General features: G+C 32.0%; 2 protein-coding genes across 2 annotated transcripts; both read left to right on the top strand.

Annotated features, from left to right (window-relative positions):
* Positions 1 to 815: 815 nt before the first annotated feature.
* Positions 816 to 18,186, top strand: LOC123655888 (carotenoid isomerooxygenase-like). The gene is made up of 13 exons (XM_045591634.1): positions 816 to 1,006; positions 2,784 to 2,895; positions 5,724 to 5,870; positions 6,696 to 6,806; positions 8,269 to 8,363; positions 8,639 to 8,719; positions 14,329 to 14,409; positions 14,677 to 14,801; positions 15,557 to 15,730; positions 16,032 to 16,188; positions 16,383 to 16,444; positions 16,780 to 16,878; positions 16,995 to 18,186. The coding sequence occupies exons 1-13, from the start codon at positions 907 to 909 to the stop codon at positions 17,169 to 17,171; spliced, it is 1,521 nt and encodes a 506-aa protein (XP_045447590.1). The 5' UTR covers positions 816 to 906; the 3' UTR covers positions 17,172 to 18,186.
* Positions 18,187 to 22,402: 4,216 nt separating this feature from the next.
* Positions 22,403 to 23,435, top strand: LOC123656068 (retinol dehydrogenase 12-like). The gene has a single exon (XM_045591791.1). It carries the CDS (start codon positions 22,403 to 22,405, stop codon positions 23,354 to 23,356), a length of 954 nt encoding a protein of 317 aa, XP_045447747.1. The 3' UTR covers positions 23,357 to 23,435.
* The last annotated feature ends 2,644 nt before the right edge of the window (positions 23,436 to 26,079 follow it).

Here is a 26,079-nt window from a genome sequence, read left to right as displayed (position 1 = left end):
ATAAACTCCACCCCCCCCCCCCCAGAAGCATCCAATCCAATCCAATTTTTGACTTGCATTTCATTTTATTGCGTTTTACTGCATTAAAATTGTTCCTGCTGGTACTTTTGGTGAGCTTTCTGATTAATATCGTCAACAAGCAACTTTTCCGGTACAAAGGACTGATTTAGTGACCTGTCATTTTAAATAGACTAACTACCGTCCCTTCGGCACTAAGGGAATTTCCCCTACTAGCTGATTCGATAGAGATTGAATTTGAATTGGTATAATTAATAAATAAATAAAATGTGTTATGACCAATAATATGTTGAAATGTTAAAAAGTTTATATTGTACAAATAGGTTAGATTAGAAATAATTTTATATGGTAGTTAAGTATTCTTAAATTTTCTAATTTTACGCGCAATTTTCCTAATTTTTTCTTTCATAAGAACAAAATAATAACAAACAGAACAAATAAAGAATTAGCGAAATCGGCCCAGCTGTTCACACGTGATGGCGTGACCAAGGGAAATAGGGATTCATTTATATTATTTATATAGATGTCTATACATATATTATTTAAAAAAAAATATAGTAGGGACTTTTTACGTTATAAATCTATTTCTCGCAAAAGTAATTTTTCAAACCGGTTCTATAGATCAAAAATTTATATCATAATAAACTCTATTGCCTTTTAATAAAGAACAAAAACATATACAGATTAGATGTATAGAGACTTTTTCTATTATTTTGTTTTAATTCCACTGGTTAAAACGAATACCTTTTGGCCTTCAACAGTAACCAAACCAGTATCTGACATTACCGCTAATGTCCGCCTAGATCATAAAACTAATTTAGTTGGTGCTCAGTTCGCTGTGAAGACGCCGGATTTTGATAACGCTTTGTGTAACATAAACGTGTAAACATGACCGACATCGAAAAACTTTATCCTAATTATGATATGACGGTATGGTTAAGAACTTGCGAAGAGGAGGTCAATGAACCTTTGGAAGGAAAGACGACAGGTAAATATTTTTTTATATTTAATTAGCTTTTTTTAAATTATAGGTAGATATTTTTTTAAAAATGTTTTTGTCGGTTCTATTAATGTGTTCATATAAAATATTTTTGACTGTATTAGTTCTGAATTGAAAATGTAAAATTATATTTTTTACGATTACGATTTCAATAGATAACTATTTATTTAAAAATTTATTAGAATACTAGCTGACCCGGCGAATTTCGTATCGCCTAACAGTCGATTCTTTACTTTTATTAATTTTTTTTTTTAGAATTTTTCTCTCCGTAAGAACCATCCTCGTACTTCAAGGAATATTTTTAAAAAAGAATTAGCGAAATCGGTCCAACCGCTCTCGAGTTTTGCGCTTAGCAACACATTCAGCGACTCATTTTTATATTATAGATTTCATACTGTAAATAATAAAGAAGCGGTGACGTACGTCGAATAAATATTCAAGTGTGTTTTAAGCGTTAGTAAGTCACAAGGTTGTTTGAATATTTATTTATTTTGGTTTTACTTTTTTTACAAATGTCGAGAAAGGTAGCCAGTTCGTAATGAAATGTGTTGTACAGAAATGTACATTTAATACACTTCTGTAGAACTCCAAAAGGTTACTTACTACAAAAAAAGCTTTAAAATAAACATATTTGGACTGTAAATAAATTTGTAAAATTCACGTTTACATTCAAAAAGGACCAATACTTCGCAGGCCCCCGTAATTGTCACTGCAGGATGCGGCATTAGCTGCCCTTGACAATTACTCTTTTTCAGTATCATTAAAATTGAGTGCTGAACTAGTCTCGTTAGATAAGACGGCCTTGGAAGATATAAATGCTAATTTTAGAAGTATGCTATGTACTTAAAATTAGCATGATATTGAGAATAACAATAGAAGAGAACGCTAATATCATATTGGAATCCACAATAACATAATCATAAAGATAAAACATTCCGAATAAAATACAATATTGAAAAGCTATAAACATTAAGCGTTTAAATATATTCCAAAAGGAGAATGCGACTTTTGGGCCAAAATGTAATGAGTAGAGATATTGTTTAAAAAATTGGTCATATTTTTTTATTTTAAAATATAAAATATCACCTCAATTCTGAATCTAGAAGCGGAGAAAATTGAGAAAGATAGTTTTCATCAAATTATTTGGGTATCGATTCCACTATAATCGATTACAGAATTCAAAAAGAAAATGTTTGCACTAGTTAATTAACTCAAGATATTTAGATGCATAATTAAAGCTGTAAACAATAACGTGTATTTAAATAAAGTTACATTAATATCGAAAATATCAATTAATATTTGATAAACCAAAATGATTATCGATTTCGTATCGATTTAAAATAAATCATATTTTTAATGACAGCTTTGACAGCTTACTAACAGTAATACTGTGTCCGTCACTCGTTTAGTGTTTACTGTTTTCCGATGCATTCTGAGTCCATTCCTGATATTTATTTATGGTTTCAAGTGTATATCAATATTTGTAATGTGTTTTCAAACAGTCTCTACTAAGTATAACAAATATTAATGCTACAAGAACTTAGTGATCGGGTTTTTTATAGACATTGTAACATAACCCCACTTTTACAAAAAGTCTAATAACTCCACTCTCAGATAGCCAAAATATAGATAATTTCAGCGAGGGATCGATAACCCTAAATGCATTAATTTATACCATTTTCATTTCATTACATTTTGGCCCAAGAATGTATGGAATCGCATCATTCTCCTTTGAATGAATATAATTTTATACTTACATTTTTAGGTGTAATACCGTCATGGATACAAGGAGCTCTATTGAGAAATGGTCCCGGATGCAACAAAATCGGTCCCTATCAGTACGAACATGTGTTTGACGGGTTGGCCCTAATACACAGGTAATAATCATTACATAGTATAAAACAAAGTCGCTTCCCACTGTCTGTATGCTTAGATATTTAAAACTACGCAACGGATTTTGATGCGGTTTTTGTTAGTAAATAGAGTGATTCTAGAGGAAGATTTATATGTATAATACATCCATAATATAGTAAAACACTGATAGTTTTTGTAACTGTGCGAAGCCGGGGCGGGTCTCTAGTTCTACATATTATGACAAAATGAATTGCCGAAATGTTCGTAGTGCATAACTTCCGAATAATTGCACACCATATTAGATTTAAAAAAAAATTATTTTCGCTATTGTTTGAATTGTGTGCTGTGTGGCTACGGCACTAAAGAATTTAGCCACCCCCTCTCTTCCCGTGGGTGTCGTAAGAGGCGACTAAGGGATAACAAGGTTCCACAACCACCTTGGAACTTAAGAAGCCGACCGATGGCGGGATAACCATCCAACTGCTGGCTTTGAAATACACAGGCCGAAGACGGGCAGCAGCGTCTTCGGTGCGACAAAGCCAGTACTGCGGTCACCAACCCGCCTGCCCAGCGTGGTGACTATGGGCAAAACACATGAGTTCACGTTATTTTTGGCGTGAGCTTGTGGAGGCCTATGTCCAGCAGTGGACTGTATAGGCTGTAATGATGATGATGATGATAATGATTGTTTGAAAGAGAATAAAAAAAATCGATATATGCACTATAAAGAACTAAATAAGTAAATATGTATATGGCGATGCGAATTTCTCGTTCTTCATGTTTTGTAAATGATCGCTTTAGTTATAAGACTGCCTTTGCACATATTTCAATAAAAATATTAAAATTATATAAAGCATTAAATAAATAATAAATATGTTCGCTGAATCAGCTAGTAAGCAATTAACGCTTCACACGCAACGGCAACTAGTAGGATGTCAATTATGTTTGGATTGGAAACAGGACACATTCACAAACGCCTAGCTAGACTATTTAAAATTATTAACAGTTTTTTTTTTTTAAGAATAGGTAACTGCGGAGTTTCGTGCCGATAAATCTCAGTAGAACTCCGAATCGGTTGTAGCTTCACATTAAATGTAATTAATTGTTTTCTAATGTTTACGTGAATTTCACTCGTTATAATGAAACAACTTTTTCTGATTTTATCGCGGTTTATTAGGTATCCGAACGTTATCCGAAACGTCGGGCATTAAAAAAAAACTTAATAAAACGCGATAAAATCCGAAAATTTTCTTTCGTTATAATTCATTTTTTAACCGACTTCAAAAAAGAAGGAGCTTACTCAATTCGACCGTATATATATTTATGTATGTTCGGGGATATAATCGTCGTTGATGAAACGATTTTGGTAATTGTTTTTTTTTTTGGTGGAAAGGAGATATCCCAAGTGTGGTACCATGATAAGGAAACCAGGATCTGATGATGGAATCCCAGAGAAATCAAGGGAAACCCTCGAAAATCGTCGTGACGACTAGCGCGTTTGTTAAATTTTTTAGTCTACTTACGCTGTATTAATTGTCGATGTAATTGAAGTCGGTTTTATTACGTTTGCGAGCAAACACAATTATAAAAAATGAAAATAATTTTACTTTTTGAATTGACGATTAAAAAGTTCTTATGAAGCCTATTTGAATAAACTTATGTTTCATTTTAATTTATTAGTATATATTATAACTTCCACATTTATTAGCATACTTATCCCTTTAACTGTTCCTATTTCGCAAAGTTCATTCCGTATACTGCGGTCTACCTTTACATACATTGGGTCATGCAATTATAAGGTACATTATCTTTAAGATAAAAACTTGAATAACCTTTATGAGTACGAGAGTTTAAAAAAATATATATTATGTAAAGAGCGGAAAAAAAACATTAAATGTATATAAGACAATTGTGTCAGTGTTTATTACATTTATAAAAAGATAATAAGATTTATAATAATAAGATTTATTTATTTTCTTATCACAATATTGTAAACATGACATTTGATAACAATGGATCAATGTTGTGGGTAACTAGTGCCTAAGATAGGCTCGAGGCCTGTGTGTCAGGACACCAGGTCTCCAGCCCTTAATAAAGTACATTTCAATTATTATCATTAATACGGTCATTACCATTTTATTGTAAACAATATAATATGAGATAGGAAATTTATGGATTTATATCTAAGCTTAGTATATTTTATATTATTCATCTTACGATATGGATTAGGGCAACACACATGAGTTCGCGCTGCAACACAGATGAGTTCGCGCTATTTTTGGCACGAAATTGTGGAGGCTTGTGAGGTGTGTGTGTATAGGTGTGTGTGTGTATTCATAGGTGTGTGTGTATAGGTGTGTGTGTGTATTCATAGGTGTGTGTATATGCGTGTGTGTATGTGTGTGTGTATGAATAGGTGTGTGTGTACGTGTGTGTTCGTGCGTGTGTGTGTGTGTGTGGTTACGATTGGTTTACAATTGGTTTGGCTTTAAGTTCGACATGCATTTAGCTTCACAAATATCCTTTGATTTAAAAACAATCTAGACTGCTTAGTTAGGTTATGAGTATGATGTCAGTTATAACGAATTGGTGATCATAGTAAAAAAAAAAATTGATGTTAGTGCTAAACTAGAGAACAGCTGGAAAATTCTAGGCTTTTTTTCAAGTTATCTAATACTTTGTAAAAGGTTCTTACTAGGAAATAAAGAAACTTGCGCTGAAAACTTGTAACTTTATTTTAAATTGCGTTTGATAACGTCTGTCAGATTGGAAAATTTAAAATAAACACATTAATTCGTAATTACTTATACTTAATTTTATTTCATAATCACTATGCTTTTGTCATTTACAGGTTCGCCATTAAAGATGGAAAGGCGACTTACCAATGCCGATTCCTTCGATCGGAGACTTATAAAAAAAATATGACGGCAAAACGTATCGTTATGACGGAGTTCGGAACGAGGGCTGTCCCAGATCCTTGTAGAACAATATTTGATAGGTAAAAAAAAATTGGTTGTCTGTAAAGTTGGTTTACGGACGATAGTTTTACGTGACAACGTCATAACATGAACTAAATTGTATGGAAGATAAACTAAATGGTACTGCCCGCAAGTAGTGTTGTATTCTTGTGGTGATTAAGGAGGCCAAGGATCCGAGGCAGGGTGGGGACAGATTCGATAACGCGCTTGCACTGCTCCTGGTGTTACGTGTCTCTATACCTTGATATTTATTTACCATCGGCAAACTGTTCACTCGTTTGCCACCATTATAGTATAATTTATTACGATTTAATTGGTTAATGGACATGGCTAAAAGTGATAGCAATTAGTCACTATTCAGTTCTTTACGTGTATCGGCTGTACATATAACTATCTGTGTCTATAGTATCAGAACCGCAATGAAATTGAAACTAACCGATTTCTTATTACTTGATTATGTCTAGTATGAATATAAAAAAAAATACTACAAGAAGCTTAAAATTATAATCAGAAGTCACTCAGAATAAATTGTAGCAAAAATTCAACCACTAATAAAAATTAGACATTTTAAATTTATTAAGTACTCTATAATAATTTCTGCTCAGACAGTGATTAGTTTTTTTTTTCTAATATTGTACTTATAAAAATAAACCTTCCGTTATACTTATGTGCCAATATGTAATGAGAACGACGAAAGAGAATAATTAAAAACACTGTTTATTATTTATTTCACTGTCGAACATTTTAAAAAACGAATATAATATAACGAGTGAGATATTTTTATTTTTAATTACTTCGTTAAATTTTTTGAATAATGTATGTTCTAATTATAATTTTAATTCTAGAATATCTTCTATTTTTAATTTTACCCTCGAGAAGACGGATAACGCAGGAGTTTCGGTATATCCCTTCGGAGATCAGATATACGCCCTCACAGAAGTACCAGTACTTTATAAGTAAGTAGATTCATCAATGATAACTTTAGAAGCTGCTAGACCAGCCTTTTAGGCTATATTATATAACCCTAAAAATTATGGAATCATTACAAATCATTCCATAAACATTAAATTCGTAAAATAAATTGATCACCTGTTAAAATATTACTTATGTATATTACTTATGTTATTGGATATGTGATGTAATGGTGATATTATTATTCTTGGGCGTAATGGCTTTCAGTTGTGCCAGGGGGCACTGTGATTAACTGATATCAAACCGCTCGTTTCGTAACTGACTTCTTGTTTATTATTATCAAATAATATAATAACTAAGTAGACTTTCGTTGGCTTCGTGCTCTGGTAAATAATCGAATAGGGCTCGTCCACCCGCCACCGTCTCCGCAAATTTTAACGATGAATACTAACAACACTCCGCGTCGCACTTGGTTCTGATCGGTTGTCGTCAGTCAACAGGAAAGCGAGATCGCGCAGATAATAAATTGATCAACTAAATTTATACATTACTTTAAAAGAAAAAAAAATCACACTTTTGGACTGGAATAATACAATATTTTTATCATATTAACAAAAAAGAAATAAAACTAAAATTTTTATGGACAATAATAGTATTTGCTTGCAAACGAAAAATAAACTGACATCAATTACATCGACAAGTAATACAACGTAGGTAGACGAAAACATAGTCAAGTAAATACGCGTTATCAAAATTTACTCAAAAAAAATAATGTCAGATCTCGATGAAATTTAAACGTGATCACATGATAAACATCAGCTTTCGATTAAATTAAAAATCATCAAAATCGGTACACCCGGTAAAAAGTTATGCGGTATAATACAACGTAGGTCGACGAAAAAATAGTGAAGTAAAAACGCATTATTAGATATAACTCGAGTAGTAGTTGTTAGATCAAAAATAAATTTAATTGGGACCAAAAAACACACCACCTTTCGATTAAAAAAAATGTCGAAATCGGTCCACCCAATCAAAAGTTCTGAAGTAAATACGGTCGAATTCCTCCTCCTTTTTTGGAAATTGATTAAAAAATATGTATTAATACAGAGAGTGATTTTTTTACCAACATGCAGTACAGCAACGTGAAGTTAGCCAGCCAATGAAGTATAACTTCTTACGTGCGTGCATAAGAACACACACACATTTTTATTTTAATTAATTTAATATACTTCGTAAACGTGTTTTTCATAGGACATATTTATTTATAAGTCAGTATAAAAACAGTAAAATCAGTCACTGATATTTTTGTTCTACAGTTCTACTACTATTTACCCTTTACTCGAGTTTTCTTTATTGCTAACAAAGTTTTATAAGGAATCATATCATACTTTTATATTTACAATTTAGGCTGTACTTAAATATAATTTTCCTACTATATATTTATAAATTATATTTTGAAATCTTGTTGTTGATATTTTTTATGTCTTATATGTATTTTTACTATAGAATTGACCCGGTAAGCCTCGAAACCTTGGGTAAGGAGACTCTCGCGGACTCGTTGGTGGTGAACCACACAGCTCATCCTCACATCATGCCTAACGGTTGGTTAAATATTTTTTTTACTTTACCGCGTAGAAATTATATAAATTTCAATTAAGAATTCAACGTTACAATTTCGTTTTGAAATAAATTACAAAACTGTTTCTTAAAATAATTTGACAAGAAAAATGACACGAATAGTCAGACTTTTTAAACGTCTAAGTAGTCTAAATAATTTCTCATAAAGTTTAATAATAATATTACAGTCCAATAATATTTTTTTATTTAGACAAGGAATACTTATTTAAATTTTCTAACATAAATGTGTATTTTTAAGGTGACGTATACAACGTAGGCATGAATGCCGTGAAGGGAGATATAAGGCACGTGATCGTGAAGTTTTCCCACAGCGAAAAAGGTAAACTTTAATAAATATTTAAATATTATTGAAAAAATTATATTTTTAACAGTTTGATTCAACTTGTAAACATTTTTCTACTAACCAAAGGTCTCTGCTTTGCATAGAATAATTTAACGTTTGACTAAAATAAAATTAATATTATAACACATTTTTGTGCATTTATGTCATATATAACATAGTACCTATAATACATTTCTATATATGTATGTTCGGACGCTTTTAGGTTTTTACAATCCGAGTTCAAAAAAAAAAAAATAAAAATAAAAATCATTTATTTCTATAATCTTAAGTACAAATCATCACCGAGTCTTCCCAGTAAGTAGTCAGAGACACTTGTATTGGGAATGACTCGCTACCTCCCTTACGGACGACTAAGACTATAGTACACTTAGCATTTTAACATTTTAAACTTTAAAATTAAACTAAGTGTAAGTGTTCTGTGTGAGTGTGTGTGTGTGTATGTGTGACTGTATATGTGTGTGTGTGTGTGTGTGAGGGTATGTGTGTGTGTGTGTGTGAATACACAGTCTTATCTATGATTTTTAAGTAAAGCTAAATAGAGGATCATTGTACGTCGTATGACTTGTGACCAATAGCAGCGGTAGTGAAAAAATATATTATAAACTGATTTTGGCAATAAGGTTTTCAACCTCCACAAAAGTGAGAGATTGCAACCATCTAGTTAATCTTCCTTTGCATTTATAACTTTGCATAGGGTATATATTAAGTATTTTGTTGACTCTGTTATACACGTAGGCGGACTGGGCAATATATTGTCTTCTAGCAAAGGCTGTACGAATTTTGCATGAGGGAACTACAATATCCCTTCTTCTTCGACTGGTTGGTTTGACATAAGTTAGAGATTTGTGGCACTGTAAAACGAGATTTAGAATATAGAGTTTCCTCACCGATAGAAGACCACTAATTCTATAAAGAGATTCAGTTGGAAATCTTAAAGGCTTAGAGTACATGACTTTAATAAGAGATCTCTGCGCTCTCTCCAGATCAAGAAAATAAGTTTTGTTTGCACCTCCCCAAATCGAGATGCAGTAGGTGAATATTGATTGTGCCAGAGCTAAGTAAATTTTATTCTTAAGTTTATTGGACATAACCTGTTGCAAGGACTTGAAAACCCACGTGAGTTTCCTGGTTCGATTAATTAGCAAATTCAAGTGGGAGTACCAGCTAAGCTGTTGGTCTAGTATAATACCTAGGTATTTCATTTCCTTAACTTTTTCAATGGGTGGACAGTTACAAATCGAAGCACCAGGTACTGGGCAGCAGTGTATTTTGATTTTATATTTGCAGTCTGGCTGCGACGAAGAATAAGGAGTGAAACAGATATAATGTGTTTTCTGAATATTAAGCGTTAGTAGGTTATCCCTAAGCCAATTAGACATTTTAGTTAAGCCTCGCTCAGCCTGAGCATGTACTATATCCCAAGTTTTACCCGTGAAGACAATAGCGGTGTCATCTGCGTAGGAGATTATCGTACCCCCGACATCTCGAAGATTGCATAATTCGTTAATGTATATTAAAAAGAGAGTTGGACCGAGGACACTTCCCTGGGGGACACCGAAGCTGACTCTGGCTTTATCACTGTGATAAATATCAATTTTTACCTCCTGGGTTCTGTCTTGAAGGTAACTTTCAAAAAGGGAAAGCGCAATATCTCTAACACCGATACCCTGCAGTCTTTGCAGGAGAATAGGGAAAGAGACGGTGTCAAAAGCCTTCCTCAGGTCTAGAAAAACAGTCAAGCATTTATTACCACAGTCAACCTCCTTCACTATGATAGAAGTCAGTTTCAGAATAGCATCTTAGGTCGACAGACCCTTCCTAAAACCATATTGTGATTTAGATAATATTTCAAATCTATTTAAGTAACTAACCAATCTGTTATTAAGCAACTTTTCAATGATTTTAGAGATTGAAGTAAGGACGGAAATTGGCCGATAATTGCTCACATCTGTTTGGTCTCCACTCTTGTATACAGGGGTAACAATAGATCTCTTAAGAGCGCTGGGGAAGACACCAGTTTTAAAACAAAGGTTTGCAAGATGACATATGCAGAGAACAACAAAGTCTTTAGCATGTTTTAAAAAGGCAGTACCAATCCCATCCCAACCCGGTGCACTTCCCGAGTCAAGACTCATTAAGACACTATGCACTTCCTCAACATCAGTGTCCAGCAATACGAAAGATGATGGAAGAGAATGGTAAAAAGAGGGAGTAACAGAGCCATGACCATATAATCCAGCCTGTTTGATAATAATGTCAGCCAGATTTGCTCCAACAGACATAAAATAATTATTTAGAAAGTTAACAGAAGCTATTTGTTGCGGTTTAGAATTTAGAAGAGCCACGTTATTCGTCTTAGGAGGTTTATATTGAACAATATCGTTTACCGTGGTCCAGAATTTTCTTGGGTTATTGACAGATTTGTTAATGAGTTCACTGTGATATTGCCTCTTTAGCCTATTTATAATATTAGTACAAAAATTTCGAAAACGTTTATAAGTAATTTTTAATATTACATTGTGGGGGTCTTTTCTAAGCCCTAGCTGCATATTATTTCTAAGCCTAATACATTTTAAGACCCCGGAAGTTATCCAAGGTTTCAAAATCCTGTTTTTATTTTTGAAGTGTATTAATTTAGAATTTGCTTGAATACTTGATTTTATGACACTAATAAGAGAGTTTGCATAATCCTCAGGATTATTATGTAATTGTAGGGAGATTATATCAGTAGATTTAAGAGTTTGAAGGGCTTTATCATAATCAATAATAATTTTGGACCTTCTAGTAGCCTTAGGTGTATAAAAATTGGATAATTGGAGTAATATGAGATCATGATCAGTTATAGTAGCGTTAATAACAGCAACAAAAGCTGGGTTAAGACTTACATCCAATTTCAACATAACATGGTCAAGGCAGGCATTCTCTCTCGTAGGTAGATTATGACCGGGTAGGAGACCATGCAAGGAAAGCATGTTTAGGTAACTGTGTCTATTACGGCGTTCTTGAGGTTTTTCTGTCTCGGTCGGAATCAAATTTATGTTAATATCTCCAATAACAAAAACGTTTTTGTATTGTAAGATAGTTTCAAGATGTGAGTCAAGAGAGCTGATGAAACTTTCAGCGTTAGGAGAAGATGGGGAGCGATAAATACCAAGAAAAACACAATCAGCAGTCACTATCTGAAGTCCAGTTGCACGAGAGAGGTCAAGTTCGGTAACAATTGCCTGATGATTATTTCTGATATACGCGACAACACCGTCATTTTGATTTTGTAGTTTAGCTGTTTGATAGGAAGTATAATTATTTAATAATGGCAGCTGTTTATTTAAATTAATTCTACTTTCTGTTAGAATTAAAATGACTGCTTCATACTGAATTTGTGCCAAAGTTACCTGTAGGTCATCAAAGTTTCTATATATGCTTCTTATATTTTGTGTTATTACAGTGAAATTATTGAGTGAAGATCCATTTATATGGTTAAAATAATCTTGTATGTCATATTTACCAGAGTGTGCCACCTGCATGCAGTCCAATTCCTGCGTAGTGAGATGACTATCCATTGAATTGAGGTTGTACATGAAGTGAGTTACTTATGATGTACTCACAGTAACACACTAACAAATTGCAATGGTAAATATTTATTAGATGCTTTTTTATATAGAAGTACAAGGTGATCGAGGATGTTAGTTTAAAAGTGCTCAATAAATGTTTTTTATGAGAGTAGATACTTAGTATGAAATATAGCAATTGTGCGATGTACATATATAAATACAAGCTAAGTTGTTTTTCAGTCTTGAGGTGTTGTTTATATGTAATTGTGATTCTGGATATGAGTGAAATTTGTGTATATATATATTTTATAATTGTGTAAAAGTGTGTGAATTTGTGAAGTGTAGTTACAAATGATTCAGCATATGCAAAATTTATATTAAAAGTAATTAAACAAGAAAAATTATTAAAGTGAAATAACAAAAATACCAAATAAGTGGTTGAAGACAGTCATATATCCTGGAGGAGCTGGTGTACTTGAGCCTCATTTTGAATGCAGATGATTTTGGATGCGTCATCCCTTCTCACGAAAACTCTTCCAAAAGCAGTCCAGCAGTACTTAAACTTTTTATTTTTGGCGAGATCACGCGCCAGGAAAAATAGCCGGGCACCTTTAGCAGTAAGCTGTTCTGACACGTATACAGGTGTATCTACATTTGTAGTAAAACCAAGATGCTTAGCTTGCAGCTTACACTTGTTTTTTATGTTAAATTCCTTGGTTTTTTTTAACATGTCAGTTCTTAAAATTGTGGAAACTAATTCCACAATGATGGTGGGGCTACTCTCCCTATCATTACGCGCCTTTATTCTGAAAATGTCCTTTATATCGCGTGGGCAAAGATCGAGGTTTATGGTTTTCGAAAGACAAGTCATCATACGAATTAAATCCTCTCTACTCTCAGCCGTTTTTCGAGGAACGTTTTTTATTTCGATGTTCGTTTTTCGTGAGGATCTTTGAAGGTCTTCTATTTTATCTTCGAGCAGTGATATGTACTGACGATCCTTTTTTGATTGAGATTCTAATTTATCAATCTTCTTTTGAAATTCCTCGTTTTGTGATGTTAACAGAGAGATGTTCGATTCTATATTTGCAGTCGTTTGTTGAAGAGATTTAAGGGTATTTGCGATTTCCTCATATTCCTTTTTTTGTTGACTAAGAAGTGATGTTATAATTTCTTTAATCTCGCTTTTAAACTCCTGGAGTTGCGACAGGGATACCTCTTCTTCTCTCGGTCTTTTATTACGAAAATAAACATAACTAGGAGAGGTAAGCTCATTTTGAATTTCCATGGAAGTATTAAGTTGAGGTTCTGAACCATATATCCCGCCAGTCCTATTGCGCAAAGTAACCTCTGTTGATGTTTCAGAAGGTGGGGTCCTTAATACTGACATTTTGAAATAAAATAAAATTTATAAAATTGTGCGCGTAGGCCTAAATGAAATGCGAGCCGACGGTATAGAAACGTTCCTCCGTGGGCAGAGCCAACGAATTCAGGTAAAGCGTGACGTAAGCCTGGTAGGAGGAGCAAATTGTGCGATAGGTTAGAGGGCAGGGCTTGTCGATGCAGTTGCGCGTGAGCAGGTCCTTGCTAAGTAAGATTGTCTTCGTCTAACAAGTGTATGTCCCGTTCACTCTTAGTAGCACTGGATGTTAGCTTATGTTCGCCTGGTACTAACACAGAATTCACACTGGAATATTCACTCAAATATACAAATAAACAAATAAATTAACGGACTAAAGAAACACGACCGCTCCGTTCGGCATCCGAGAGGGAAGAGGAGTTCAAGAATTGTTATTTACAATTTTTATGTATTTCGAAAAATAACTCGGATAAAACACTAAAATATAATGGTTAAGGTATCAGTCTTTTAGGGTTATGTTATTGTGTAAATGTGTTTTACTTATATCAACTACGATAGCAAGGGAGCGCTTGATTGCAAGCGGTTATTGTAGCCTAAATAAATAAATATCACAAGTATGCTGAGATTATTATTAGTTATTCAAAGTTAAGTGTAATGTTGGATATATCTTTCAGGGAACATGTTTGAAACAGCAGAAATAGTCTGCGGCGCTAGACCAAGATGGAAATACAATCCTGCCTACATGCATTCGTTTGGTAAACACACGTTTTTACGTAATAAATAATTATTATAATGACGACTATAATGAGCACGCTATAAAAAGATAAAAAAAAAAACAATAAATCGATAATAATTAATATACTTTATTCAGGCATGGCCATTAAAAAATTCCCCCATTGCTTACAATGACAATTTTAATCTGTGGCATGCCTTGGTTGTACCTAGAACTATTTTTTTTTTGCAAATACACGTTGTATCTGTCATTAAAAAATACATATTATATGAATAATTTTATGTTACAGGTATAACAGAGAACTACTTCGTCATAATGGAGCAACCGTTAGTAATATCTCTACTGAGTCATTTACGTCGCTACATCATCAGCGTACCCGTTGACAGTACCCTCGTCAGCTATCCAGAGTATGAGGTATCAAGGTGGAAAGAAAGATATTTGTCTAGGGCACTACGAAATAATACAAAAAAAAGTTAAAAAAAAATACTATAGTAAAATTAAAAGATAAATAAAAATAAACTACAAATGTGAGCAACACAAAATTGTATTTAAACTGAAAGTATTAATGGATGATCCATAAGTGTCATTAAAAAATACAACTACACTTTTAAAAAAATGGAGCTACTGCCATTAAGTTTCAAAACGTATACATACATATTGTTTAACTTTTCTATAAAATATGATTCGTGCGAAGAGTTCGGTTTTATCGTAGCTTAACGAAACAACCTTTTTTTTTTCGGGAATGTATCGATTTTTTGTCAAGATACTGCCTTATCCTGACAATAACAAATGCAAAAAAAAATCCAAATGCGAAAAAAAAAAATTAATCGCTTACAAACATTTCGACGATTTATTTATATTATTTATAATTATTATATGTAGGTACCAGACACGAGTGTACCATGGACCTTCATGCGAATTTTTACTTGCCAAGTGGGAAGGTAGACAGTAGATTATTTTCATGTTCAAAATTAATTCTCACGAGTTGAACTTTATTTAAAAAGAAAAAGGTTTTATATATTTTTATACACGGTCGGTTTAGGTCGGCAAACAAGCGTACGTTTCACCTGATTAATTTAACTGAAAGTTATACGATAATTATAAGAAAAATAATTTAATAATCATGGTCTTCTTGAATATTTGTTGTTTACAACTAATCTTTGTTTCAGACGAACATAATTCTTTTAAACAGAGAGACAGGCGAGGAGAAACGTTATTCTACGGACACGATATTCTTTATGCATATGATTAATTGCTTCGAAGAGGACGGGAAGGTGAAAGTCGACTTATGTTCGTATAAGGATTCAAATATTCTTAAATCGATGTACACCTCCGCTATTAAGGTTAGTTAGTTATCAAAGAACTAAAATAAATAAAAAATCTATTCATATTTTCTTAGACCGGTACTACAGTATAAGAAAATTAAATTATAAATTCAGTACAGTATATTATTAGTGCTAAGATACATCGCAACATAAAGCAAATTTCGTCAATTGGTTATCGTAAGAAACGCAATAGTCGCATTTTATCGTATCTCGTATGTTATATTGTTAATTTAAATACAACAACTATAAAAAACATAAAACGGTCACTTAACAAAATCAAAACTGAAAAATAATTCAATTTTGTCAATCTTTCTACTAGAATATGCAGAGTAACCCTGAGTATGGCCAGTGGTGCCAAAGTCGCCCCAAACGAATAGAGATACCTCTCGACGCACCATCTCTGAGCAAAGTTAAGACACACCTTATTGCAGACGTGGGAGTCGAGGCGCCAATGATTAATTACAAATTATGTAATGGTACGTTTTTGTTACAATTTGAAATTAATGTTTTATTCATTTCATTGTATCAAGCAGCAATTTTACTAGATAATGGTTATTAATTATTGTATAAATTACTTAAGACAATGCAACGATTATTTTAACGTAACATAAATATGTGCCTACTTCCTTTTTTTCATAACAGCGTATAATACTTCTTGTTTTGATTTTAGGAAAACCTTACAGATATTTCTATGGCATCGGATTGGATATTGATTCTATTTATGCTGGATCGGTAATTATTATTTTATACAAATTATTATCTATTAAATATTAAAATAAAAATTCTTATACAGTATTTTTGTAAATCATGTAGATATTACAGACAGACCCAAATATATGATTTTTGTAGCTTTATGCGTTTAAGTATAAATAATTAAATTCAGTTTTATATCAGCTATATATCAGCTATCTACTGTAAAAGTAACTAATACAAATAATGAAACGCTTTACATTCAATGGTGTACTAGAATTCACTCCCATGTTAAAGGTCCAGAAATACAAACAAACGTCGTATGGCTAACATCTGTATGTGTTGTATGAATATAAAATTGCAATTTAAACTTTCAGATTATCAAAGTAGACACGCATAGTGGCGCTGTGTCATATTGGAAAGACACGAAATCTTATCCCAGCGAACCTGTATTTATTGCAAATCCTGACGCTCAGGTAGACATGTTAAATATATAAATATATATTATATCAATACTAACAATTATGTGATAGTGTGATAGAATTAGATAATTTTAGTCAGAATTGAAAAAAAAAACATTTTTCATTTTTAGGACGAAGACGATGGTATTTTACTTAGTGCGGTACTGTGGGGTGATAACGACCGGGCTATTACATTGGTAGTGTTAAACGCTAAAAATTTGGAAGAAATCGCACGAACAGACTTCATAACACCTTCACAAACTACTAAATGTTTCCACGGATGGTTTTTGCCGGATCAAGTTAAATAAAGTAGAACTAGTGTTCAATTGAAAAATAAACAAAAATTAAGTCCTTAGTCGGAAAGTATTGTTAGCATTTAAATTTGTTATTCTGACAATTATTAAAATATTGGATCTTATATCGATATTACTTTTATTGCTTATTCGTTTAATACCTGAACAGTACAAATATGACGACAGCATCTTTCTAATAGTTAATATTCATTTTCGTCAGTCGCTATCTTTGTTATATGTTTTGCAGGGTAGTTACACAATAAATACGGCTACCATTGTATTGTTCTTGCTGTAATTATTATTTTTTGAAGTACCGAAAGAGCATAAAGATGAAGACACCATCTTACGAATAGTTTATAGCAATTTGCTGATGTGTCAGTCGCTATCTTCGTCATCTATTAGCGGGATTGTTATCCTATAAATATAATAATTTATAAGTAATAAAACAGTTATTATTATTTACTGTGCGGTTAACGTTGGTACTCGATAAATGGCGTATAAGTGATTAGTGTGTATTTGTAGTGTGTTATTCAATGTAGTTAAAAGTGAGTAGAGTCATTAAGTGTTTCCATTCTTTTTTACTTTTCTACAGTACCTATTGTATTATATTATAATTATTTGTCACTTAACGATCGCTACTTTTTATATGGAATGGATCCTGATTGACTATGATTAACATCTTATATCCGTGTATCTCGATAAAAGAAAACCAATAAACATAATTAATGTAATTAACATAATCTATCACTTTATGAAGAGCAATGCACCTTTTCAGTTTACTAACAAATATTTTATTATTTAAAAAAAATCACAGTCTTATACTTAGTTTTATCATTATATATCAATTAATAGCTTATGTAGGCTAAAACAGATATTTAGACATAATCATGGAAATGGTAGCCTCTAAAAGAGTCCCTCCCAATGGATGGACATTTTTGAATATGATTTTAGGTAGCAAGAAATCATGAGGCTTTTATATTTTAATGCATTGATATTTATTTTAACGATTTAAATAAATTATACAATACAATTTTTCTTTTTTACTCTTATTTATTACCTTTTTTATTTACTTACTTTATTTTAAAAGGTACAACGCCATCTATGGTTTTGAAATGCAAATTTTAATTCTATATTTATAGAAGTTAATAAACAAATTGACAATTATATTATGCATAAAAGGAATCAAGAGCTACACTAACTAATACAATAAACTACTAAATAATACAACGAAGTCCCTTTATTTCATAGTTCATTTACAATTTTTAATCAATTACAATTATTGTTAAATTTTACATTAGATTCGAGCGTTTGCGTGGCAATCTGTAGACATCTGAGCACTAAAGTCCCATCATCTAAAATATGATTCAATGGTGAATTCATTGATGATGTCACATCGTTTCATCAGTTGTTCCCAAACATTAACGACGCCATCACCGTATATTTTTGACTAGCTCGTTAGCGCAGTCTGTAGTGACCCTGCTTTCTGCTCCGCGAGTTGTGGGTTCCCCCGCCTGAGTCTGGGTGTAATATTTGTATTTATATATGTAGTATTTCTATGTATATTTATCAAAACTAAAAAAAAGTATTTACTTATATTAGCCGGCTTTTACCACAAGCGTTAAGTGCTTACCATAGGAACAGACGACCATGTGTGTATGTTATAAAATCTTAATATATATAAATCTCGTGTCACAATGTTTGTCCGCGAGAACTCTTAAACTACTTAACCGATTTTAATCAAATTTGCACACCGTGTGCAGTTTGATCCATCTTGAAAGATAGGGTATATTTTGTTTTGATATATGTAATTATTATATTTAAGAAAAAAAAATAAGGCGATACGAAGTTTGCCAGGTCAGCTAGTATTATTATATTTTGTAATAACAAATGTGTAGGAGTGTGATAAACTTGACGACGTGTTGGCGCAACAGTCGCAGCACTGGTTTGTGGCTGTTGCGCTGGCGGTTGTGGGATTGATTCCCGTATTTGAAAAACGTTTGTGTTTGCCATACAGATGTTTTACCGTGGTCTGGGTGTTTGTACAGTTCTTGTGGGATCTTCCAACCGTGCCTCGGAGAGCACGTTAAGCCGTCGGTCCTGGTTGTTATCATGTACACTTGATAGCAGTTACTCATAGTAGGGAATATATCCGCCAAACCGCATTGGATCAGCGCGGTGGATTAAACTCTGATCCTTCTACTACACGGAGAAAGAGGCCTATGCCCAATATTGGGATACTCAAGGCTGAAGCGTACCGACTTAAGTTTAACCGACTTCAAAAAAAGGAGGAGATTACTCAATTCGACCGTATATATATATTTATATATGTTCGGGGATAACTTCGTCGTTTATTAACCGATTTTGATAATCCTTTTTTTTTTTAGAAAGGAGATATTCCTGGTGTGGTTCCATGATAATGAAACCAGGATCTGTTTATGGGATCCCAGAGAAATCGAGGGAAACTCGAAAATCCGCATAAATTTTTACAAGGTGTACCGATTTTGATAATTTACAATTTAATCGAAAGCCGATGTTCATCATGTGGTCACATTTAAATTTCATTGAGATCTGATTACAACTTTTGGAGTAATCTTTGATAATGCGTATTTACTTCACTAATTTATCGTCTATCTACGTTGTATAATTATAATTAATTATATAAACTGTAGATATAATTGAAGTCGGTTTTTTTCGTTTGCCTGCAAACACAATTATTGAATTTGTAATTACGAAAAATGTCAAAGAACAACTTGTTAATTCAAAATTCATCGATACAATTTTAGATCTATTATATCATTTATTTGTATCTTATGTAGATAAATGGATATATTATCTATGAAAAATTTAAGGAAATGATCAGCCAGTTCGGATTTAATATGATTTCAGTTATCACAGCCAGTCAGTGGCTTAGTGAACTTAACTCACGCCCGGGACGTAATACCTTTTTAGGGCCCCTTTCGAAAACCATAAGTCCAGCATTTTTTGTTTTGACATTTGGCCCTCCTTTATGAGTAGCGTCTGGGGCATTATGCCCCTCCCTTGCCACCCCCTCGCTACGCCACTGCAACCACTTAGAGCTTCTGCAGTAATAAACGAGTCGGAATAATATTAAAAGGCTTAAACCTACAACAAATGTATTCGTTTAGTCTCCTGATAACTTAATATTTCTTATTACTAAAAACTATTATTAATGTCTCATTTTTCGCAGGCGTGGATCATATATACAATTTTAACTGTTTTTTTTTTTTTTTTTTTTATTTATCAATTTATATATTTGTTGTGATGTGATTTTAGTACAAATCAAAGTAAGTTGAGTAAATTTTTAAAATTAAATTTTTGTGTCGAAGTAAAGTTTAAGGAAAAATGCGGCAAAGTCTAAGTTTTAAATATAAATTCTGTGATAATGTTATCCTCAAACATATGTGAGATTATAATTATTAAATATTTTTCCTGTTCACACACAAAAAAAGTTTAGTATTGTATGTAAATGTATACTACACGTCATTAAGCGTGGTTTTACTCATACTCTTTGAAGATACACTGCCACTCCAGAGATTAGCATCAAAATGATAATAATAGAGATAAACTTAGAACTCAGCAATCTACTAAATTGTAAATTAGAGATACATTTATAAAATTTTATATTAGTAATATTAGAACGTACATACTTACTCAACACAAAATTAAAAGAATAATTTGAGCTCCATAACCTATATGAGGGTAAGGAATCTGAAATTATGTCCTAGACTAGACCACGTCCTAGTTTTACTAGGCAGTCACACGACAGTCGATTTGTAGTTCTAATTATAAATCACCTGCGGTACTATAATGCATGTTTAACAAATGGCATGGGCAGTTAGAGCTAGTAGATGTTGATTTTAAATTAAAAAAAAAAAAAAAAAAACTCATTCGACATTTTATGTATTAATCTTGTTTCTAGTAGTAAAGCTAAGGTAACGCTGAATCAGTTTTGTTTTGATAGTTATGAACGTAAAAGTATTAAATTTTACTATTTTTATTTATTTTTATGGTAAAATAATTTATCCTTATAAATATACTCGTATTCTTAGCATCCTAGGCACAACTACGAAGAAGCGAATTTGGAATGGGTTAAACGCAAGCTGACCAAAGATGAACAAAATTGCTCTGGGTGTTTTGACTATTCCTACAGCAGTGGTTAAAACTGGTGTTCATTTACCGTATGGAACCCGTTCTAATGGCTTTAGTCAACTTAATTAGACAGAGCTGTTTGAATTTAAAATAAACGAAGCAACACAGCGACGGTAATGATCTCAAGCAAGTGAAGTATATTTCAAACTCTATTTATGCTACTTGGCATAAAAAAATATAACAACAATAAACTTAACTTCTGAACATAAAAAATGGTAATAAAGAAATATGTGTGTCAGCTCCGACGCATGACTGGAGTTTACTCCTTCAGATCGACTGTCTAAATAGGCACAAAAAAGGCTTACTAGTCTAAGAAAAATATTTACGGTCGAATTGAGTAACCTCCTCCTTTTTTGAAGTCGGTTAAAAAAATTAATACCATATCAAATGTTAAATAAACGAATCAAATAACGCCGTCTATTGGAACCTAATAGGGTCACGAGATATGGCATAATGCAGTTTTCGAATAACGCCACCTATTGGAAACCAAATAGGGTTTCGATAGATGGCGTTACGAGAAACGTAAAGAGTTCATTCGTTCGTTTTACTTCTCATATATTTTTAAACCGGGGCCTTATATGAAAGGAGTAAACCTTAAGGAGTAAACTCCAATAAAACTCCAAAAAAATTTAATAGTAAAACTTAGGTGAAAAAGTTATTCCTTTAACACTTTCTAACAGTCTTCTGATAAACGAATTCTTGTTTAAAAAAGAATAATTAAGGTATAATAATTAGGTTTTTAATTAATCAAACGTTGTTCGACAGTCGAATAACGTACCAGGTATTAAATGACTCCTGAAACTTACAAGTAATTATTATAGTTTCCTTGAACACTATAATAAAAACTTTGAAAGCACTTTCCATGTTTAATTATAACTTGGACTGTTAATTTTAGTTAAAGGAATATTAATTTTTAAATACGAATACTGTATTTATTTGTTCATATACAATTGACTGACTATGTCTGATATAGTATCATAAAATAAATTAATTTTCCTGTACCTAACTGTAACGTATGACAGTATATCCTATTATTAGTAGTTTATCTGTAACCGTTTAAACAACACTGTAGCGTAATGTCGTTTTTAATGTTTACTGTAATAGGAATTGTATCATTATACTTTTATTTAAAATTAAGTATTAAGAAATGTGAATGCAAAACCTCTATGAAAGGTAAAGTTGTGATTGCAACAGGCGCAAACAGTGGTATTGGGTATCATACAGCTAAAAAATTAGCTACCCTAGGAGCTCGGACGATCCTTGCTTGTCGAAACGAAAAACGAGGCTCATCAGCTCAAGAATCTATTATTGCTGCAACGGGTAATTCAAATGTAATATTCAAACAGATGGACTTGTGTGATCTAGATTCCATTAGAAGGTTTTCGAAGGACATTCTAGAAACGGAAGATCGTCTTGATGTCTTAGTAAATAATGCTGGAGCATGTTCCTTCGGAGATAAATATACTAAAGATGGGCTTCTTGAAGGCATGCAAGTAAATCATTATGGACCATTTTTGCTGACTATTCTTTTGCTGCCGCTGTTAAAAAAATCACAGCCTAGTAGAATTGTCAACGTTAGCTCTTTAATATACTTATTTGGATATGTCGACTTAGACAAAATTAATAATCCAAAAGGCAACAGAATAATCATGTATGCCAATAGTAAACTTTGCAACTTAATTATTCATCAAGAGCTTGCGAGACGGCTCGAAGAATTCGATGTCGTTGTGAATTCTGTACATCCTGGAATAATACTAACGAATATCTTGAATGAAGGCAATTTCTTATTTAGACTATTCTTTAAAGTCTTGTGTTGGTTCAATAGCAGGACAGCTGAAGATGGATCACAAACTGTTATACATGCGTGTATAGCAAAGGAATGTGAGAGAGTAACAGGAAAGTTCTACGTCGATTGCAAAGAGCGATACGTATTATCTAAAATTAACAATAGAGATATTGCTGACAATCTTTGGCGCGTAAGTGAAAAATTCGTTCGTTATAAGGAGGAAAATAAAAAAATAATTAAGTAAACAAATATTGATAATCCAGTGCCTATAAATTTAAGACAAGTGTAAAATAAAAAGTAAATAAATAAATTTCTTTTATTAACCTAGTTTTGTTATTTTCGCTTCCAACAGAAGCACAAACTACTTGAGAGAATTATTTAGCTGTGATCTTCTGTAATGTTAAAGTACTTTAACACCGGGGCTGCTCCAGGTTTTAAACCGGATATTCTGCTGCGGCCTACCCCAGTTTTGTAATAAAGAAGTTTGGACTTTTAAGTTTCAATTATTTACACATAGAGAGTAGGTATTCGCTCAACTGTTTACATATTTCAGTTTGATTTAGGTTTACTATTATCAAACTATATTGACATTATAAGGTATGCCAAACACTGTATCAAAGTTAAGATTAAATCATTTGATATTACATGTTCATTGTACCATATGAGACTCGTTCTCGAATGACGCTGCCTTTCAAACCGTTTGGTTCTTTTAAACAGGAAATTAATAAGTTTTTGATATGCACATATTTTTGTATGCATTTCGTTTTTGTGATAAATATTGTAATTTTTAACCGACTTCCAAAAAAGGAGGAGGTTCTCAATTCGACTGTATTTTTTTTATTTTTTTTTTTATGTATGTTACATCAGAACTTTTGACCAGGTAGACCGATTTCGACAAATTTTGTTTTAATCGAAAGGTGGTGTGTGCCAATTGGTCCCATTTAAATTAATTTGAGATCTAACAACTACTTTTTGAGTTATATCTAATAATGCGTTTTTACTTGACGCTTTTTTCGTCGACCTACGTTGTATAATACCGCATAACTTTCCACTGGATGTACCGATTTTGATAATTCTTTTTTTGTTGGAAAGGGGATATCCCTAGTTTAGTACTATGATAAGGAAACCAGGATCTGATTATGGGATCCCAGAGAAATCGAGGGAAACTCTCGAAAATCCGCAATAACTTTTAACTGGGTGTACCGATTTTGATAATTTTTAATTTAATCGAAAGCTGATGTTTATCATATAGTCACATATAAATTTTATCGAGATTTGATAACTACTTTTTGAGTAATCTTTGATAACGCGTAGTTGCTTGACTATTTTTTCGTCGATCTACGTTGTATTACTTGTCGATGTAATTGAAGTCGGTTTTTTTTTCGTTTGCGAGCAAACACAATTATTGTATAATTAAATATTATATATGTTTTACGAAGGTAACAATGATGAAACTATTTACCGTTTTTTAACATATTCTGTTTAATGTGGATTCTCTGGGAGAAATTATTACTTAGCGATACGAACGCATCTTTCATTAATATTAATTTGTGTATTCAGGTTATTTATATTCAATACCTTAGAAAATATTTCATTATGTAACATATTCTATTCAAATCTATGTACTTTTATATTAATCTCTTGATAATATCGAATATTAAATGGATTAGTTGAAGCTAAAATCGTTATCTTAAAAAGTACTGAATATTGTTTGCTTTCAAACAAAAAATAACAAATTTAATTTACAGCAACAAGCAATAAAATTAAAACACCATAAACCTAACTAAAGTCAATTAAATATGCACAATTAAGGATAACTTAATAACTACTAATTGTCAGATCACGCACAAATTTAAAGAGAACCACATGACAAGCATCGAATAATAATAGAATCATAAAAATCATTACATCAAGTAAAAAGCTATGAAACAGTACAATAAAAAAAATACAGTCAAATAGAGAAGCTCCTCCTTTTTCGAAGTCAGTTAAGAAGGCATAACGCTTACGTTTTATGGACAAAGCGGCATTTAATAGTATTGTCAATAAAAATAAAGATTTGATTACGGTTGGATTATTTTACGTCTGTTGTCGAGGTACTACGAGTATAACTGTGTGATTTGTGAAAATTTTGAGGTGCATTTCGTCTGCTTAGTTATCAAGGTAAACATTATACATGTAAATCTATCTTATGATAAAAATTAAAAGCGAAAAGTTTATAAGTTACTGATACAATATAAGTTATTGACGATGTTTTTATTTGTCTTATCTTAAGACTTTGTGTCCTGTTGTGTTGTGTTGTGTATGATTTCTGCCCCTTATCTATATTCGAATATTTTTTAAGAAAAATAGGTCTATTTTAAAATAGCACTATATATGCAATGTATAATTCTTAAAAGCCAGGCTTAAAACGTTCAATTTAAAACTGACTCTTTCAGTTCCAATTTAAGGTTTAGGATCATTTATATCTCAAAATAATACAATTCACTGTCATGAAAAATTACACACATACTAAAATTAAATAAAAACTTGTACTACTAAAAACTATAATTATACAAAAACGGGATATTTACCATTTTTTTTAAATAATTTGAGTAAAATAAATAACCACGTAAATTTAAAATCTTATATAAAAACTTATATGTTGGGTACATCGCAATACAATATATAAACAATTCATAGTTGAGATAAGAAACACATAATATGTTGGATATGAGGGTACACAAGTTAATAGAAATAAGCGCAACTGGAAGTGTCATTGTTAGGGATTTATTTATTTTTTGCAATATTATATTTATATAATTTTAGTAAATTGTATTTATTATAATTTTTTATTTTATTATTATTAATCTTTTTTCTTTGCCAAATTCAATTATTTGTAGTTTAGTTTCAATTTAAATACAAAAATGTAGTTTAATTTTAAATTTGATATTTTTATGAAAATGAAATACTTAGTGCTTGGTTTATAAA

Source organism: Melitaea cinxia, chromosome 8, assembly GCF_905220565.1.
Source record: "Melitaea cinxia chromosome 8, ilMelCinx1.1, whole genome shotgun sequence".
Classification (NCBI taxonomy): Eukaryota; Metazoa; Arthropoda; class Insecta; order Lepidoptera; family Nymphalidae; genus Melitaea; species Melitaea cinxia.
The sequence above is the reverse complement of the archived record's forward strand: the minus strand, read 5'-3'. Positions and strand labels throughout refer to the sequence as shown.

Excerpts from the sequence above, each read along its gene's own strand:
- LOC123655888 (XM_045591634.1), top strand. The coding sequence starts at position 907 with ATGACCGACATCGAAAAACTTTATCCTAATTATGATATGACGGTATGG. Across the intron at positions 1,007-2,783 it reads TTTGGAAGGAAAGACGACAG|GTGTAATACCGTCATGGATA; the intron begins GTAAATATTTTT and ends TTACATTTTTAG. Across the intron at positions 14,802-15,556 it reads TCAGCTATCCAGAGTATGAG|ACGAACATAATTCTTTTAAA; the intron begins GTATCAAGGTGG and ends TCTTTGTTTCAG.
- LOC123656068 (XM_045591791.1), top strand. The coding sequence starts at position 22,403 with ATGTCGTTTTTAATGTTTACTGTAATAGGAATTGTATCATTATACTTT.